Source organism: Kogia breviceps, chromosome 8 (genome assembly GCF_026419965.1).
Source record: "Kogia breviceps isolate mKogBre1 chromosome 8, mKogBre1 haplotype 1, whole genome shotgun sequence".
In the NCBI taxonomy this organism is placed as follows: Eukaryota; Metazoa; Chordata; class Mammalia; order Artiodactyla; family Physeteridae; genus Kogia; species Kogia breviceps.
Genome location: NC_081317.1, coordinates 90,686,699 through 90,706,710, shown reverse-complemented (window position 1 = coordinate 90,706,710; position 20,012 = coordinate 90,686,699). Strand labels below are relative to the sequence as shown.

The window sequence follows — 20,012 nt, the reverse complement described above, 5'->3', positions numbered from 1 at the left end:
AAACATGTGGACCTGAGAGTGAGGAAACATTCGGTTACCTGTTTCTGGCATTGACCTTCACTGCCCCCCTCCCCCAAGACCTCATGCTCCCCAGTAGATTCATGCTTTTCAGGCTGTGGAGAGTGGAGCGTATTAGGGTTCCTTTGCACAAATTACACACATAAAAGTTTGAAACCCACTGGACTAGACCGTCTCCCAGGGCCCTTTTAGCTCTTGACCTCACATGTAGTGACTCTGCAGACCCCATGTGCTTCTGTCCTCAGGAGGGATGCACTGAATTCTCTGTCCATAGGTCCTGGCTGAAAGCAATTAAGAAATTCTAGGATAGAGCTATTTCTGAGTTCAAAAAAGAACCTCCTGGGCTTCCCTGGTGGCGCAGTGGTTGAGAGTCCGCCTGCCGATGCAGTGGACGCGGGTTCGTGCCCCGGTCTGGGAAGATCCCACATGCCCCGCAATGGGAGAGGCCACAACAGTGAGGGGCCCACGTTACCCCCCCCCCCAATAAAAAGAACCTCCCACTGCTTGAGAGATGCTGAGAAGCCAGTCCCTACCACATAACAGCAAGGTTCTGGGGTAAACAGAGGGCCAGGCCGGGCTCCACTCCCACAGCCTCCCACCCATGACCCACAGCCTTCTCCACGGGGTGAAACTGAGGGAGGGTGGGGTGTGCATGTGAGAGAGAAGGGGGGCCGAGAGAGCAGGGCCCAAGAGGTGCTGACGGAGGCTGTCATTTGGAATGCATTTTTCCTGACAAGTTGGAGCCTGCAGGTGTCTAGGCAAGCAGCTGTGGCCTTGGGAGGGGCAGGACTGGAAAGACCAGTGGAGACTACCACCCCCTGACACGTGGGCCAGCTAACTGGCTGGTCTGTAAAGAAGCATTTACCCTAAAGTACCCAGGGTCTGCACAAAGAAACAGATGGCGGTTGCTTGAATAGCGACGACTGTCCCAAATGACTGAAGCATGAAGTTGTGAGCTGCTGCCCCCGGAGCCTTGTGGGCAGAGCACTTGACCTCCGTGCGTGAAAGTGGGGCCTAGAACTTTGAGGTGACTCTGCGTGACTGAGTCAGACCTTCAGGGAGAGAAAGGGAACCGCTCCTAGGTCGGTGTGGAAAAGCATCCTCCCCACCATCTGATTTCCAGGAGTTTTGGCTGAATGCAGGAAGGTAGCTAATTAATCTTCCCCAAATTAATTTTCTTACCATGTCGGAAATGATTTATTGCTGTGCCTGTAAGGAGAGTTAGTCTATGATGGTCAAAGCCGGGGACAGGGAGAGGGAAGCAGGGACTGCTTGCTTGTATCTCTGCATGGGGCGGGGTGTCCCTATAACCCTGCGTGTGTCACAGCCCAGTTCTGTGGACCCCTCCGAGCACTGGACGCAGGCGTAGACCGGGAGTACTCTGCTGTCTCAGCACATGGAGGGTGGCCCTGAGGTTCTCTACCTCTTAGCCAGGTGCCCCGACTAGGTGCATCTTACCCAAAACATAAAAGGGGAAAAAAGGATCATTCACAAACATTTTTCTTTTTGTGGTTGAGAAATGTGACAGCTGTTGTCATGCCTAATTGCAGCCAATTTTCTCTGTGTAATCACTGGGGCCTCAGCTGGGGTTTCTTCTCAGCTGAGAAGAAACCCCAGCTTGTTTTGTCTTCCCGACTAGATAGATTTTCAGCTTCTCGTGGGCAGAGACCCCAGCTTGGCTCCCAGAAGGTGCCACCATAGCCTATTCTTTATAAACTACTGTCACGTCCCCAAATCATGTCATTATTTGCTTTTCACAACATTCATGTGAAGTTGAGAAAGCAAACAATTTTGCCCCGTTTCACAGATGAATTGCTGAAGCTCAAAAAGATAAAGCAGGTTGCTCAGAGTTACCCAGTGAGGGGGTAGTAGAGCCAGCTCAGGTCCAGAACTCTCTGTCTTGGCTGTTTCTGCTTGGCTGTGTCCTTTCTGTGGTGCCACCCGCCTTCCTGTGTTTGCACAGCCTCAGGCAACTGCTGCAGCCCAGCTGCCGCTGGGCAGCCTTGGGGCTTTGGAAATGCCACCTGCCTCGGTCACAGTGGAGTTTCTGCAAACAGCCACCCACCAAGGCGTTATGTGTTAGCTTTCATGGATCTCTTGAAGGCTGTGTTCTGCTGTGGGGCAGCCGAAGCTGCGCTAAGGAACAGAGCAGACAGGTGGTATCCAGTTAGTTGCCTGACCTTGACCCAAAGCAGACGCCCACCTTAGAGGCTCTGCTTGGACAGCCAAATGGCTTGCGCTCCTGTGCCCAGGCAATGTGTCCTTTTATTAGCTGTTAGATGTCCTTCCTGACTCACTGAGTTTGCTTCTGTATAGTTCTCAGTCTATACAGAACATCTGTCCACTGCCTCTTCTGCAGGCAGCCCCCAGTCATTGGAAGCTCTCTTCAGACCCCCAGATCCCTGTTTTGTTAACGCCATCTCTTGGTCGGCATGGCAACAGAGCCTCCATCTTGGGGACATCAGGCCTGCTAGGGCCTGTGTCACAGTGGGTCCCAAAGGAAGACCAGGACTCCAGCCCGCCGGTCCCCTGATGGGGGCAGAAGCATGGAGCCATCTGGCTGCTGCTGCCATCTCATGCCCTGCACGCTGTTTGCTCACCTTCCAGGAGCCCTCTTGACTCCCAGAGTTGGGGAGAGGGCCGAGCTGCCCCTATTCCAGAGGGCTGTGTGGCTCCTGGGTTTCAAGCTGGCAAGCCAACACGCAGTGCCCCAGGCTGTCCTCTCACAGTTCCCCAGCACAGTCAAACGGCAGGCCAGTCACACACCAGCCTGGATTTTTCAGCCAGGTGTGTTGAATTATGATAGGGTCAGCACCTATCACCTCCGTAAGACAGAGAGAGCACCTCTCCTCTTAGCTGTTCTCTAAAGTGGCCTGAATGTGAGGGGGCTTGGTCATTTTATCTGGGGCTCCTGACCTTTCTGAGATGTGCCCAACACTTTGCAGGCTTATATAAACATGATGGAGGGAGCAACAACTTCATCAGTTATCAGATTTCCAAAGAGATCCATGACCCCCAAACCGTTAAGAAAGCTAACGCATAGTCTTAATGGTGAATTGATAAGGAAGTGGTCCAACTGGGACCATGTAGAACATTCCCAGGTTTGTTCACATGCAGATTGTTTTGGAGTAGAGCAGGAAGAAGTCATGGGCCCGGAAAGGACCCAGGACCTCATGGGGTGCCGCCCCCTCACTTTCCAGGGAGAGGAGAGCAGCACAGGGTGGGGGAGACTTGTCTTGCCTCATCCCACAAGTGGCTGAGCTGGGGCAGCCCGATGCTGCCAGTTCCCACAGACAGCAGAGCATAGGTGCCTGTATGGCTTCGAGGGGCACTGCCCGTGGGGCAGTGGGGACAGTGCAGGCCACCCACTCCTGGAAGGTGGCGGCTACTCCGTCTCCTGTCCCTTTTTTTTTTTTTTTTTTTTAAGCAGGTTTGAGTGACTTTTATCAGGGATACCGGTATATTTCAGCCGTGGCTTCTCTCTGCAGTCCCATCAGCCTTCCCTGGAGCCAGGTAATCTTCCTGGAGAGTTTGCTGAGAGCCAGCTAGTCTTGTTTTGAAAGGGTCTGTGCTTCCAAAGTGAGAGCCTTGCACATCCTCACGGCCAGGGCAAGCTTTGGCCCGGGCTCCCCTCCTGGGCAGGTCAGGGTCTTGCCTCCCACACTGCCCAAGCGTGTTGCTCAATCCGGGCCAGTCCTCAGGATTGCACAGAGGATGCCATTACCCCTGCGTCTCAGATTCTGGAGATGGACCAAGGCATGCTGGATCGTCTCTTACTCCAGTTGACCCCCAGAGAAGAAAGCAAGAGAGAGCTGCATTTAACACTGACTTCTTGCTTCACTTTAATGAACAAGGCTGAGAAATATCTGGGAAAAGTGGAACTCCAGTGTAGTATCGGGAGGCTTAGCTTTAGATTGGTGGGCGAGGGGGCTGGCTCTAACTGAGCCTTTCCCAAACTTTAATCATAAGAATCACCTGGGTTGCATATTAAATATACAAGTTATTAGGGCTAGGAATCTGTTTTTTTTTTTTTAACAAGTGTCATTCCTATCTTCAGGCAAGTTTGGGAAGCAGTTTATCTACTGTACTGAAAATAACCTGTGAAGAGGAGTGCTTTGGAAAAGTTTAGCTTTGCTTATAGTATGTTAATAAGTTTTTCTTGTTTGAAAAATATGTTAACATTACATACAAGTCTCAGGCTTCCCTGGTGGCGCAGTGGTTGAGAGTCTGCCTGCCGATGCAGGGGACACGGGTCCGTGCCCCTGTCCGGGAAGATCCCACATGCAGCGGAGCGGCTGGGCCCGTGAGCCATGGCCGCTGAGCCTGTACGTCCGGAGCCTGTGCTCCACAACAGGAGAGGGCACAGCAGTGAGAGGGCCGCGTACCACAACAAACAAACAAACAAAACATACAAGTCTCCTTTTATTTTCCTTTCATTACCCAACTACCAGTCCTTCCCTCCTCCCAGAGGTGTCAGCTTGAAGTATCTGTCTCCCCAGACGTTTTTTTTTTTTTTTTTTTTTTTTTTTTGCGGTATGCGGGCCTCTCACTGCTGTGGCCTCTCCCGTCGCGGAGCACAGGCTCCGGACGCGCAGGCCCAGCGGCCATGGCCCACGGGCTTAGTTGCTCCGCGGCATGTGGGATCCTCCCGGACCAGGGCACGAACCCGCGTCCCCCGCATCGGCAGGCGGACTCTCAACCACTGCGCCACCAGGGAAGCCCTCCCCAGACGTTTTTGTTAAATTAAATAGAGGTACAGGTTTTTGTTTAATTTTCATGAATAGGTATCATCTTTTTTTTGGGGGGGGGTGACATGCCGCTCGGCTTGTGGGGTCTTAGTTCCTTGACCAGGGGTTGAACCCAGGCCCCCAGCAGTGAAAGCACTGAGTCCTAACCACTGGACTGCCAGGGAATTTCCAATCATCTTGTATTTACCATTCTGCAGCCTGCTTTTTTCCACTCAAAGCTATGTCTTGGAGCACTATGTATAGAGCTATAGAGCGACTACTTTTTTTTAACCTGCTACATAATATCCCATAGTGTGAAACTGGCATGGTTTATTTAGCAATCCCCCTATTGATGGGCATAGCAGGTGCTTGCAGTTTCTCCTTATTACTTGCTCCAGTGAGCATCCTTGCCCATGTCTCCTTGTGCACATTTGGGAATAAATACTGAAATGTGAAATTGTTGGGTTAATGCATGTGCATTTTTGTATTTTAATGGATGCTCCCAAAGTTATCTTTCACAGTGACCCTACCAATTTACCTTTCCACCCAGAGCCTATGGAGAGGAACCAGTTCTCAACGCAGGTCCCACTGTCTCACTAAAGCATATGGGCATGTGGCCAAGTGGAGACACCCACTTTCCACTTCCCTTTGGGGATAAATTGGAAGACTACCTCCTATCATGAAACTAAATCCGCAAGAAAAAACACCCAGGCCTCAGACTGCTGGAAGGGAGGGACCAGTTCCACCCAGCAGTGTATGCAAAGCAGAAAGGAGGCTTGTGGAACTCCAGTCTGCAGCCAGCTCCCAGAGCCTTGTCAGAGTGTGCTGGAATTCTAGAATCCTCCGGACTGCAGTGGGCCATGTACAAACATGGGAGGTTAGAACAGGTCTCTCGAGGATACAACCCCAGCTCCCAGTTTCACTGCTTTATGAGCCTGTAAAAGTCCTTCAGGGGCACTGGCTAACCTGGGGTCTCCAATTTTGTTTGACAACAAGAAAAGGCCTGCCTGGGACTTAGCCATAACCCTGCTTCTTTTTTCAGAGATGGGCCGGTATGCCTATCCCAGGAGGCCAAGAAAGCAAAAGAAGGTATGTTCTATGAGTTAGGTAGCCACACTCTGACAGCCCATCTCTCTGCTGCTCTGTTCCATGGTGGAATGGTGGGACCAGTGGCCTGGGTTCCTCCTCAGCTCTGCGCTTACCCTGTGAAGGCAAGCCATCTGAAGGGTTCAGTGCCATGTTGGGTCTTTGCCAAACCAAGATCAAAATCAAGGAAGGCTTCTCATGTGCCCAAGTGGCCTGACCTGTGGAGGAGTCCCGGCTGGCTCCCTTTTGCTTGAATTGTTTAATTAGATTTAAGAGACTTGTCTGCTAACTGGGGCATTTTAAAGCAAAGCAAAAGCAACCCCCCAAGGAATCCAAGCCCACCCCTGGGCAACCTCGCTTCCTTTCTTTTAACTCAGAAAATCAACAGCCTTCACTCAAGCCCCGTGCCTGGCCATCCTGACTTACAGTGTCCCTGGGTCACACTACCCAGTGCTTGCACCTGAGGCCTGTGGCACGTTGCACGGCACTCTGGTTAAACTCCCCACTCAACTCTCCTAACACCTGGTTAAATTTTTACTCCAAAAACCGGGACATGATTTTGTGAAAGGTCAGAGAGCTCAGTGATTGTTTGCTGAGTTTCACGTTGCTCAAACCTCACATTCCCTCCCCTCTACCAACCTCACTTTGAAGTTTGAAAGGAAATTGATTAAATATACATTTTAGGAACCTTCTGATTTGCTTCTTAAACTAACAGAATTCTAAACTTTTTTTTTTTTAAACGGAAGGATTTTCAACTGTCAGCAGGTATAACTGGAACCATATGTCAGCAGAGACCAAGAGCTTTTCCTGGTTTTAGGATTTGTAAATTCTTATTGAAACGGAAGTAAACAGGGCAGGCAGCCGGAGGGCCCCGTGACAGCCCACGCTCAGATCTCATTTTAATTAGAAAATACAGATAGCGCCTGCTGAACCGAAGGCCTCCCAGAGCTCTCATCCCAGGGCGAACAAAGATTTGGTTTACATCCTGCTAGCCTCTGTGTTTGCAAATCATAGAACACTTCCGGAAGGAGCTGGAATGTTGATTTCTAGATTACGGGGAGAGAGTGCAGCCCAGCACCCTCCCTAGCTAATCCCCTCAAGTGATTTTGTTTTCTTGGGGAAATATTTGCTCCCTTCTTCATTGCAGAATAGATGGAGGGTGTCCATGCTGAAAAGAGACAGTAAGGAAGGCCTGGATGAGAGAAACGAGATTAGATGTCATCCACAGCAGGTTCATCATTTTCTCCTTTGGACTTCAGGCCCCTTGAACTCTGAGACCCAAAACCCTACATACACCGGACTGGCATCTGAGCTGTTCTGTATGACAGTGGTTCACTTGTCTAATTTTCTCCCTAATGTGTTCTGCAAGTGGTAGAGTAGAAATGTCCTATGAAAGACATGGCAGGCCCTAGCGCTCTCTCTCCCCCATCTCTCCCTGCCTGGTGTCATTTGAGCTCAGTGAATCTCCAGAAAGGCCACGATTACAGTGTCAGCATCTGGAAGCTCCCCTGCTGGCCCTGGAGCCTGACCCATGGCCACAGTGGAGCGGTGGCAGCAGGGCTGCACATGCTCAGACTGCGGGCGCTCCAGCCTTGGATCTTCCATTGATAAGCCTGCTCTTCTTAGGGTAGCAGTGACTGCTATGTGCTATGCCTCCCGTCGGCCCTCCCAGCCACACGCCAGTGACAGGGCTGCAGGCATCACATTCCCAGCAGCTGGAGGTCACTCGCTCCTGCTGCAAGGGTTGCTGCCACAAACTGCCATTACCCGGCAGACAAAGGGGGGTTTTCCCTTCCCCTAGGTTTACAGGCCGCTCAAATGCTTTACATTCCAGGATCTGGGAGAGAGTGGAGGCTCCTGTGGTTTCTAATTAACCCCATAATTTAAATAACAATTCATGAAACCCCAAGGGTTGAGAGAAAAGCTAACCTACCCCCTCCCGAGAGAGGCAGCTGGGTGGCCCTGGCTGGGAGGCTGAGGACTTGCCCTTTGCCAGATGTGTGACCAAAGGGGCAGAAGTCACAGTGAGTTTGTGGTGGAGCAAGTGTGCATTGAAAGGGAACGGGTTTGGCGGGTTCCTGTCATGTCCCCTCTGGTGAGGGTGCCCCTCCTGAAGGTTAGGTAGTCAGAAATGGGAGGAAAAGTTGCTGTGTTTACTCTTAGCCTCCAATGGAGAATTTTTACCCTTCTCCAGGGAAAATGTGGAACTTTGAAGTGTTCAAAACTCAGATTCTCACACTCTTAGGGGACTCCCCTGCTGTCCCCACTGCCTAGCCCCAGGTGACTGCTCTGTTTGTTGTGGAACTTTGCTGTTTTCTGGAATACAGACAAGTGAGGGGTCCAGGAAGGGCTCTGGGAGGCAGAGGGTCCAGCCAAGGTACCCTCTCTGGACCTCAGTTTCCCCATCTGTTATGGAAGGGTCTTCTGATGTGTTGCTTCCAAGGCCCTCTCTGGCCTTGGCAGTCTATCCATTCATCCCTGAGCTGCTTTGGTGTTTCCACTGGGCCTGTCTGGGGCCTCAGTCATCTTTGCAGAGCATTGATCTCACCAAATTGTTGCCTGGTTACCCAAGGGATGGTTGTGTTCCAGATTTGGGGAAAATGGAACGCTGGACATAATTATCTCTAGGCAAGCTCTTCTGTGCCTCAGCCAGCACCAGGAGCATGTCAGCATTTCTAGGCTCTCTGCGAGCTGATTTCCAACTTTCCTCCATTTCCATTCCATTAAATCGAGCAAGTCACATTCCCCAAAGACACCTTCCAAGTTCTTGCCTCTGTGCTTCTGTACCGAGATGCCCTTCTGTTCTCACTTCACTGTGCCCGGAGCAGCCACCCTACATATGCAGGCTCAGGCCCCTCCCTTACGATGGAGCATTGCAGCCTGGGTCCCTTGTCACCCCTGCAAGAATCAGAGTTCCCTGAGGGTGGGCACCAGCTCAGATTCCTGTCTCTACCTCCTATTCTTTGCTCATCTGGCACAGGCTCAGTTTATATTTGTTGGAGCAAAGCCTGGCTGTGAACAGAAGTGAAGTAGACAGCCACAGGTGGACTCACACGCTTGCCATCTTCCTTCCAGGTGACCATCGCTGATGACTACTCAGATCCCTTTGATGCCAAGAATGATCTCAAAAGCAAAGCAGGAAAGGGGGAGAGTGCTGGCTACATGGAGCCCTACGAGGCACAGAGGATCATGACAGGTAAGCAGAGCCCTTGGCACAGAGACTTGCAACTCATCAGGGAGGCAGAAGGGTCCTGTGGTCACCCGCCAGCCTCCAGAGGTGAAGGTGTGTACTTTCAAGGTGGTGGTTGGGGGGCAGTGCCGTGTTGAATCTTTACCACAGTTTATCTGTTTGTGTTTCACTGACCTCAGGAAGAAACTGGCAGGGCACAGTGACAGTCCAGATACCAGGGTTCCAAGTACAGTTAACCAAGATAGGGGCTAAGAAGTACATGGGGAAGAGGGGGGGAAAGTTCTCTTAGAAATTTCGGATTAAAGAAAGATACAGCACTTGAGATGGAAAACTTAGCTTGGAACTTCCTAGCAGCCAGGGCAATAAAAGAAACAGGCTGGGTCACCTTGCTTTTATTACCTAGTAGAAGGGGGCAGACTAGATCATTAGGGACAGAATTATCCCTGGCCCCATACAAGAAAATCTTTGTTTTAGGGCTGGAAGCAGCTTAAAGAGCCATGGTCTACGTGGCAGGTTTACAAGGAAACACAGAGACTTTCCTCCTTTGGCTGTTTTCCTATTGGCCCTTGATGATAAAACCTGTCAGAGCAATGGTGTAGGGCCCAGGAGAATGTGGCCAGGCATGTAGTATCCTGGGGGTCTCTTTTTGCCAGGGTAATACTTGGAGCATCTTTAAAGAATGCGCAGTTATCAGATATCAGCCATCTCAACAGACCCCAGGCATGGGCGGATGGTAGGGAGATCACGGGCAGAGGAGAAACCCCCCATGAACGTCCTCCTGGCTCAGGAGGACTGTCCAGGCACAGAAGAGCAGCTGTGTGGGTTGGCCCCCTCTGACCCTGCACAGGACAGTGATATGAGCAGAGACACCACGTGTTGCAGAGCGCGGGCAGGTAGCCACCACACTGCCCCCCCACCCCGCACCCCGCCAAATTTTGAGGCCTAGTGAGTTGGTGCCCTGTGTGTCTTGGGATTTGGGATTCAGGTGCCTCCTTCTGTGACTCTGTTATTGTTTATTTGTGTTCATGTCTTTGAGCACTTTCTCTTGATTCCTTCTGAATTAGAAGGAAGAAGGGAGGGACTTCCCTGGTGGTCCAGTGGTTAAGACTCTGTGCTTCCACTACAGGGGGCATGGGTTTGATCCCCGGTTGGGGAACTAAGATCCAGCATGTGGACCAGACAAAAAATAAAATTAAATTAAATTAAAAAAATATATATATATATATGTATATATTTTTTGCGGTATGCGGGCCTGTCACTGTTGTGGCGTCTCCTGTTGAGGAGCACAGGCTCTGGACGCGCAGGTTCAGAGGCCATGGCTCACGGGCCCAGCCGCTCCACGGCATGTGGGATCTTCCCGGACCGGGGCATGAACCCGCATCCCCTGCATTGGCAGGCGGACTCTCAACCACTGAGCCACCAGGGAAGCCCCCAATAAAATATTTTTTAAAAAAGAAGAAGGAGGAGGAAGGGAAGAAACAGTTACTGAGCACTTAGCACATTCTGGGCCCGCGTTGAACGTTAGTTCTCGGGCTGCAGAGACCCTGTAGGATAATTGCTGAAGAATCTGGGTGTGAGTCAAGGCCCTGCTTCCAGGACTCTGCCTCATGCTCTTCCTGCTCATGAAAAGCAATTCTTTGGCCACCAATGTGGCCTCCAGAACATGTGGCCACTTTGTGAAGGGCTGAGACAGGAAGCAATTGACCAGAGGGACTTCGGCCAGCCTGCTGGAGGGCCACCTCTTGTGGCCGTTCCCATCTTTCTAGTCTCTCCTGGCAAAGCGGCCTCCATGGGCGGCAAGAGCCCAAGAGCTGAGCATGTGTTTGGGGCCGGGGTCCCAAGGTGGGAAGTAGCCTGTTCTCTTCCAGCAACTCAGGAAAGCAGATCTGCTGGTAGAGTCTTCACCTCAGGCCTGTAGGAACACCCACTCCCGCCATCACGCCCCATCACCTCCACCCACGTGCCAGCACCCCCATCAGGCTCAGAGAAGCAGCCCCGAGCCCAGCTCAGCCCTCAGGGCCAGTGGTGGCAGCCGTGGCCCTGCGCCTCCCTGTAGCTTCCACTAGTCTTGCACTCAGTGGGCCTTGGCCTGGGTTAAAGGAGTGGTGGGTCCAGGAGTAACTTTGGGACACTGGCACATTCAGACGTCAGGGCAGCAAAGGATCTTTGAGGTCATCCAGACCCAACAGCCTTATTTTACAGATGGGGAGACTGAGGCTAGGAGGGAGAGGGACTTGCCTGAGGACACATAGTAAGTTGGAGGCGGACTGGCCAGTATGGCCTGTGCTCAGCAGGGCAGCCTTTGGGGTTGAGTGCTGAAGGAGGTGTAATGTTGAGTTTAATGCCCAGATATCCGGGCATGAGGAAATGGCAGGAGCTGTTGAGGCTGGAAGCCTCTGCCAGGTCCCAGGCTCCATACTGGGCCCCTTGACATACACACTCTTTAAACCTCACTGTGTCCCTGCAAAGGAGGTGTTGTCTCATTTCACAGGTGAGGGAGACTGAGGACAAGTCACTTCCCTGGGGTCACACCAGCAGAAGGGAGAGGCCCAGACCTGCATCTTTGGAACATGGGGGCAGGGGGCTGAAGGGGATGGGTGGGAACATCTGCTGGGACTTTGGGGAGGGTCCGCCACTGCTCAGCATCTTTGGAGTGGAGCTGGGCCCCTCCTGGGTGCTGCCATGGACCCCAGCAGTAAGGAGCTGATTAACTGGGTGGAATTCTCCTGTGAGACTTTGACTTTTTAATGAGGCACACCCACGGGGGCCAGGTCCAAGGCAGGGCAGTGTGGGTTCACTGGAAATCTGTTAGGATCTCAGGCATTCTGTCTCCAAAGAAGCATCCTTCTCTTTGCTGCTCTGTGCTTTCTTCCTACCTTGGAGATTATGCCCCAATTTACCCATTTTTGTTTTTAAGGAAATACGTGATTAAACAGGACGTTTTCTGGGTGTAATGACCTTGCAGCAGCTCTCTTTGACTTGGAATTCTTTGTGTGTAACATCACCATCACCGCAGTGACTGATGGCAGGGATGGGGGCTGGGTTAGCCAGCACCACATAAATGTTCCAGGAAGTAGCTCACTGAGCTGCCACGAAGCTCCCAGGGGAGGGGGAGGTGACGGAGGTTGGTGCTAGGGACGACAGTGGAGCAGGGGGTGTGGCACAGAACAAGTTATATTCAGCCTTTTGGGGTGACCTTTTTTTTTTTGATGCTGTAACATTTATGTGTATGAGTACATGTAGCTTCTAGTAATGAGGCAGGCATCTTTGGTACATAAGACTAATGCTGCCAGGGGAATTCCAGTGGTTAGGACTCCATGCTGTCACTGTCGAGGGCCAGGTTCAATCCCTGGTTGGGGAAAAAAGATCCCACAAGCCTTGTGGCCAAAAAAAAAAAAAAAAAAAAAAAAAACAAATAATGCTGCCAGGAAGAGCATGGCTTCTCTGCCTGAGATGGCGTGCTCTCGGTACTGGTTTGAAAGGAGACCAGACTGGAGTCAAGCAGATCTGGGATGGCCACTTGTCACCTAAGTGACCCCTGGACCTCAGTTTCCCCCTGAGAAGCAGTAGCCTTGGAGTGGGCAGTCAGTAGTACTTCTAGCTGCTTTTGACTGTGAACTGGCTGTTTGACCCTGTGCAGCACATTCTGTGCCTCTGTTTTTCCCTGTTTAAGGAATGATGGGTCAATAATAACAGCAGCAGCAGTGGAGGCCGCTGCTAAGTTCTCTCGTACTTGTTTACAGCACTTGGTGTGAATTCTCATTGGATCTTCAGTGTCACTCTTTGAAGTGTAGGTGCCCATTTTACCAATAAACTGAGGCACAGAGGGACTAAGTAACTAGTCCAAGGCAACACAGCCAGGTAGTCAGTTGGGGGGCTGTCTGCCAAGGCCCTGTTTAACTGCTACACAGGACTTCTCTCCAGCGCCCGTCCAGCCCTGGAGCTTGATATTCAGATTCCCCAGCATGGCCGACGTGGCCTGTGATTAAGTGGTAAGGTTTTGTCCTCTGTGTCCTTGGCACCATGCAGCAGGTGGTGGGGAGCTTGTGGGAGGTGTGATTTTGTGAACAGAGAACTCGGCCCAGCCCATTGGCTGTAGCTAGGATGGAGGGCATGGAGAAGCATGCCTGTTTTTTTAGGGGCTCCTCTTACCCCCTTCTCTCTGTCTGCCTTAACTTACCCTCTCCCACAGACTCCCCTTTGTGTCAACCACAGGAATTAGGTTCTGGATCCAAACGGGAGGCTCAGCTCTCCATGGCACCTCAGAACCCATGTATGCCTGGGCCTCATTTTCTGGCCCCATCACCTCTCTCACCTCAGCAGCAGCTCTGGAGAGATTTCCTTAACACCCTAGGGCTCTATGGAACCCAGTTGGAAAGCTAGTGACCCAGTCCAAGCTTTCCTTTTTATAGGTAGGAAAACTGAGACTCAAAAAAGTCATGATCCTTTTGAGATTTATTTTTAAAGAAGATGTTGTGGCTAGGAGTTCATTAATTAATTTATTTTTGCCATGTTGGGTCTTCGTTTCTGTGCGAGGGCTTTCTCTAGTTGTGGCAAGCGGCGGTCACTCTTCATTGCGGTGCGCAGGCCTCTCGTTGCGGAGCACAGGCTCCAGACGCACAGGCTCAGTAGTTGTGGCTCACGGGCCTAGTTGCTCCGCGGCATGTGGGATCTTCCCAGACCAGGGCTCAAACCCGTATCCCCTGCATTAGCAGGCAGATTCTCAACCACTGCACCACCAGGGAAGCCCGAGATTTTTTTTTTTAACACACTGATTAAATGTGAAGCTGTCTTGTGAGGCACTGAGTTGCCCATCCCTAGAGGCATCCAAGCAGAGGCAAGACAACCAGCACTGGGAGATGATATGAAGGTAGTTAAGTCTCAGATGTGTGATTGGTTCAAGCTACCCCTGAGGTCTGTGTCAATCCTGAGCTCCGAGATGTCATGATTCACTGTGTCCTCCCCCATCATTAGACACCCAGGATCAACCCCACGAAGGGAGCACCTGAGACCAACTCTGAATAGGAGAGGATCTGGTTAGGGCTGGCAGCTTCCTTTCTCAGTGCTAGCCTGACTCATGCCAGCTGTGCAGTCCTGTTTCCGCTTTTCGTCTTTCTTGGCCCATCTCTTGAGGTCAGATTCTGGTTTTGGCCTTTTGAGGTCACATTCTGGTTTTGGCCTTTTCCATGTGTGAATTGAAGAGGAAATATCACACCACCTCTTGGTTTCCTTTCTGCTCCCTTGTCTATGTAATTGGTGTCCCTAGGCCAAACCTCCCACTGAGCTGATAGGTAGGCCACCTCTCTCCAGATCCCTGCTTAGCAGCCCATTCTTTCCTTCTTCCCTGAGACTTGATCCTGGGGCTTGAGGGCCCCTGTAGCACAGAGACCTGCTGATGTGGTGGGAAGGGTGCGGTGCTGGGCTCTTTTTTTTTTTTTTTTTTTTGGCCAGACCACACGGCATGTAGGATCTCAGTTCCCCGACCAGGGATCAAACCGGTACCCCCTGCATTGGAAGCTCGGAGTCTTAACCACTGGACTGCCAGAGAAGTCCAGGGTGCTGGGCTCTGAGTCAGGCTGACTTGGGTGACTGTGTGTGTCAGGATGCTTAGCTTGCTGGGGGCTGCTTTGTAAAATAGGGCACAAAACACTGATGTGAGTCTTGGGTGGAGGAACAAACTTTGTCCATGTGCTTGAGATTATTGATATTGGGGGGCAGAGGGCCTGTTTGGTTCTTTACGTGGTTTTCTGTGCTGTTGAATTCTCTGGCCAGTCCCTGTAGGGGCCCCTGCCCACTTGGAGGTGGGTGGCAGGACACCAGAGCAGGTGGTCCCCAGCCCCTCTGCGGTACCCTTGGTACCCTGGAGCCCTTGCTAAGCCCTGCTATGTTGGAATCTGGACCGTGTAACCTGGGCAAATAGTGCCCCTGCCTTTAGCAGTAATATCCATGAAGCAGGGAGACAGGCATGGACCTGGGTGGCTGGCTGGTGCACAGAGGTGAGCAGGTGAATCTCCAGGAGTTCAGAGGAGAGACCACAGCTTCTAGTTTGGGCCATCCAAGTGGGGTGGGAGGTGGGCCTGGCAACCAGGCGGAGGGAAGAGCTTGAGCAAAGGCATGGAGGTGTGGGAATTCACTGCTGGAGAGGAGTGGCAGGAGATGAGGCTTTTGATAGGATCCTGATAGGAGAAGCACATGGGGCAAAAGCTTGTAAAGTCAGATTGTATCATGAGGCCCTAGTTAGCCTAAAGGTGCAGAATATTACTCACCTGGGATCCTTCTTCCCCAGGCCCTCAGCCCCAGGAATTCTCAGAGGTACCCAAGGTGGTGGTGGTGACAAGGACGGTGGTAGTTTGTTTTTTCAGAGGGCTTTCCTCTCTGCCAGGCACTGCTCCAAACACTTTCCACGATTAGCTCATTTAATCCTCCCAAGGAGCCTGTGAGGTATAGGTACTACTAGCATCCCCATTTTACAGAGGAGAATACTGAGTCTCAGAAAGTTTAAGTAAACAGTAAAACCAGGAAAAGCAGCGCCATCTGGAGCCCTTGCCTTCAGCTGAAACACTATCACATCCGTCCTGGACTCCCAGAGGGTCTGCAGAAATAACTGGGAATTTTAAAGTTACTTAGGCCTCATTTTTAGGTGTGACTCTCACTCCCCCACCCCCTCCCTGTCCTATATAAAATTGTTCAAAGTGTCATCTCACAAGATGAATCATATAAGTATTAATTGAAAGCATTTTCATATAAATTTTAATATGTAAGCAATTACGCATTAAAAAGTCCTTAGCATGTTTTTATTATTAAATCAACTTTATAGCACAATAAGAGGAAATTAAAAGAAAGCCATTTCACACACAGCCCCACTGCCCTGGCATGGCCATTTTCCTTGCTTAAGACTTGCCTTCTGCCCTTTTAAACTCCATGTGCTTACAGGCACGCTCCAGGTAAAGCCAGTCACCCGATTTTTAAGGCAGGGGGTGGAGGCATCCATTTTTATCTTCTCTTCCTCTGGCATAGCCTATTCTAGCAGCAACATGCTTTCCTTCCAAGAGAATGGTGGTTGTGCACCACATTCAAGTCTTTGTATTCCAGTGGTGGCCTGTTTCAGGAGGAAGGAGGCAGGAAATGTGGATTCTAGCCCTGGCTCTGCCCTGGTCTGCTGTGTGACCTGAGGCAGGTTGCTTCCCCTCTCTGGGCCTCAGTTCCCTCATCTGAAAAATCAGATTCTGCCTTCTTTCCTGGGCTCCATGAGGATCTTTATAAGCACTTAGGTTCCCCGCTTCTGTGGTCACATTGAGCTTCTCCAGCTGCCCTGGTCAGGACTGCACCTTCCCCCACTCCACCCCCCACCCACTTCCACTTGGCACCAGCCCAGGTCTTGCCAGGTTGTGAGGAAGAGCTGGCCCTGGCACCATCCCAGGAGCGTGCATGCTGCCCTCTGCTCTCAGGACAGACAGGGCTGGGAGCTGCAGGTCTGCACCCTCTGAAGAGCCAGCATCCAGAGGCTTTCCTGGAGCTGCTATTCTTGAATCCCAGAATAAAAGCCGCAAAGACCTGCAAATGCTTCTCAGAGAATGGGCCCTCTTGAGTCTTGACTGGCCATCAGAGAGGTCACCTCCAGCCACCCTACCTGAGATTTCTGCCTTCCTTGCATGTTCACTGTCAACTCTGCCCTCCTGGCTCAAGGCAACATTGTTTTTTTTTTTTTTTTTTTAAATTGAAGCATAGTTGATTTACAACGTGTTAATTTCCACTGTACAGTAAAGTGATTCAGTTATACATATATACATTCTTTTTAAAATATTCTTTTCCATTATGACTTATCACAAGATATTGAATATAATTCCCCGTGCTATACAGTAGGACCTTGTTGTTTATCCATTCTATATATAATAGTTTGAGGCAGCACTGTTTTCCTGTCCTTTTGATGGCAGGAAAGTAGAGGGCCTTTCTGTCCGGGCCCTGAGCGCAGGCCCTTCCAGCTCCACAGTGCCCGTGGACTCTGCTCAGAGAATGTCCATGCACTAGCCTCTCTTCCTCACCTGGCCTGCTCTGCCGCCCTGCTACCCGAACAGTCTCCACACCCTTCATTCCCCTCACCCTCTGCAGGCCCCGAGCTCCTCCCTGGCCTGCCTGCTCTCCAAGTCGCCTCAGGCTTCAGCCTGTCCTGGGGGTCACAGCTCTCTGCCGGCTGGGGGATGTCAGGCTGGAGCTGTCCTTGAAGAGCAGTCTTTCTGTCTTGCATCCTCTTTCCACTTGAGGCCCAGAGAAGGGTACAAGCTGGCCAGAGTCACACAGCAGCAAGCCACAGAGCGGGTCTGCTGACTTCTAACATAGGGCTCCTGGTCTGGTTTTGAAATGTTTGGAAACCTGCCCTTGCCCACTCCTGCCTGACAGATAGAAGGCTCAGTCATGGACTGTGCATAGGTCCCTGGCTGGTCTATCATTTACCAGAATGACTTACCTACTGGACAGGAAGGAGATAATCAAGTGTAAATAGATTTTGTATTAGTCACACGATGACTTTCCTGTTCTTGAGAAACAGCACAGCTCACACACACGCCCAGCGGTGCTTCACCTGCTGAGCTCCAGACCCAGGGAGGCCCAGTGTGAGGGGAAGCTGCCGAGGAAGACAGCAGGAAGCCCAAGTTCCCATGGTGACCAGTGAGCCCACACTGGCAGTTGCTTCCTATTCTCTCACCCCACATGCCCCTTGCCCTTTTGACCCTTGACACTGAGCTTGTTCAGCTTTTCAGGAAAGTTGCGACAGGACTGGGACAGGCCACGGAAAGCTGACAGTCATTGACAGCATTCCTGCTGTGTGCCAGACCTCGGTCCCTGCCCTCCAGGTGCCCCCTGGCGCATAGGGAAGGTTGACAAGGACCCAGACAAACACGGATGTCTGTAGTAGAAAACAGCCCAAGCAGAGTGATACTAGAAAGAGAACAGAGGAAGGGGTGTTAGGGGTCCTGAAGACCAGTGTGGGCTCTGCTGAGAGGGGGTATTGAGCAGAGCCACACTTGACGTCTTGACCCAAAGTTGCCTTCCCATCAAGGCCTTACCTGGCCACTTAACTTACATTTCAACTCATCCCCAACACTTCTCACCCCCCTTCTCTGCTTGGTTTTGTTCCTTAACTCTGCTTACTATTTAGCATACTATATATTTTACTCACACTTTATCTGTTTATAGTCTGTCTGCCACTAAGATGTGGGTTTCACAGGGGCAGAAATGTCTGCTTTGTTCCTGATGTAGCCTCAGTAGCTAAAGTAGTATGTGGCACAAAGTAGGGGCTCAGTAAATAGTTTTTGAATTCATGAGGCTATTAATTAATTCCAGGGACCCAGGGCTGGTAGACAGATGTGCTGGGGGGCCCCCTCGGGAGCCCAGAGACATCCCATCCTCCTCTGGAAAATGCCAGATCTGGAAAGTCTGAGTTTAACCAGTTGCTAAATGGGCGGAAAGGCAGAGAAGGAGCTGGCTTGTTCTCTGGGTGGGAGTTGGGTGGGAGTCAGGCAGAAGACCCTTGGTGCCTTGCTCCGTCTTGGAGATCAGTTTGGTCTCCATGCTGGTGGGCTACCTGAGGTCTCTGGTGTGCCTCCTCTCTCTGTTCCCTCCCTGGCCGAGAACTTCTTGAAGGAGAGGACTGGGTCTTACCCATCCTCATGTCTCCTCTGGGCCCAGTACATATTTACCAGTTGAATGAATGACCCCAGGAATACAAGTCTATGTGGAGAATAAATGAACGAAAAGGAAGCAAACAGTAAACAACTACTTGCTATAAGCAACTTTTTCCATTTGCCAGGACACAGTTGTCTGAAGTCACAGGGCCCTAGTCAGGGAGCAAAGTGCGACGCATGTGTTCGTTGGATGGGTGTTTGCAAGAGTCCACTGTGTGTTGGCACTGTTCTGTGCTCTGGGGGTTGAGCAGTGAACAAAGCAGAGTCCCTGTTCTTGTGAAGCTTTCACCGTGGGTACAGGATCAAAGGGGAGCGTTACATAACTGTGATTCCCGTAAACTCATTTCTGGGAACTCTGGTACTGAGAGGTCTGTATCCCAGACACTCTGCAGCCTCTGGTCACTTCAGCTCAAGGGCTTTCTCAAAGTCAAGCGCAGATTGGAGGCTTGTCCCCAGAGCCCTGACCACCTTCAGGAGGTAGGATGGTCTCAGTGCTGTCTTTGGGGTTTGAGGGGCACAGCTTTGGCCCAGTGGCTGCCTGCCCTGTTCCTCTCTCTTCTTGGCCTCAGTGCAGGAGCACAGACTCTGGGGGTTGTCATGGATATTCCCAGAGCAGCAAGCACCATCCTGTGGGCTAGCACCAGCCTCACAGGGGTGAGAGCCCAGACCCCAGGAACGCAGCCCCTAACTCCTCTCTCTCTCCTGGCAGCTGTGAGAGAAACGGGCATCCTCCCAAAGGTGGAAATGAAGGAACGGGAATGTGAAATAGAGGAGCTCACCTCCCCATCCCTGTCTCTTGCCCTTTAGAATTCCAGAGAGACATTAAAAGATCTGAAGGCACAGAAACTGATGGAAATGCCTGTCCAAAAGTAGACTCAGGTCAATTGGCAGCAAAGTTTCTGGCATCCTCTGCCCACCCACCAGCACGCCTCATGTGTGGGCAGAGCGTGGAGGTTGCGGGGGACACCACCCATCCTGAGCAGGTTAAGAAGTTGTTTAGGACGTTGTGCCGCCTGGGTGCATAGATAGGATGGACTAGAGCAGAGAGGAGCACAAGAGGCAGCGAGACTGGTTCTGTGGTTCTGTGGCTACGACAGTCATCTGGGCCAGGGGACTGAGGCCGGAGCCAGGGCTGTGGCTGAGGGGTGCTGCAGGTGGGAGCAGGTGGGTAGGGCGGAAGAGCTTGCCAGCCTTGGGGTGCAGTTGGTGAGAGGGAGGGAGCAGCTGGAACCCTAGTGAGTGAGAGGATGAGAGTGTCAGTTACCCGATGGGGACTTTCCTATCCAAGAAGGGGAGGAAGGGCTTCCCTGG

At 51.5% G+C, this 20,012-nt stretch overlaps 1 protein-coding gene across 1 annotated transcript in view; it reads left to right on the top strand.

The window, feature by feature from the left end:
• Positions 1-20,012, top strand: part of SHB (SH2 domain containing adaptor protein B) — a 139,911-nt gene that overhangs the window by 40,478 nt on the left and 79,421 nt on the right. Inside the window, exon 2 of the mRNA XM_059073245.2 lies at positions 8,907-9,027. Within this exon, the coding sequence (XP_058929228.1) occupies positions 8,907-9,027 (121 nt within the window). The remainder of the gene's footprint in view (positions 1-8,906; positions 9,028-20,012) is intronic.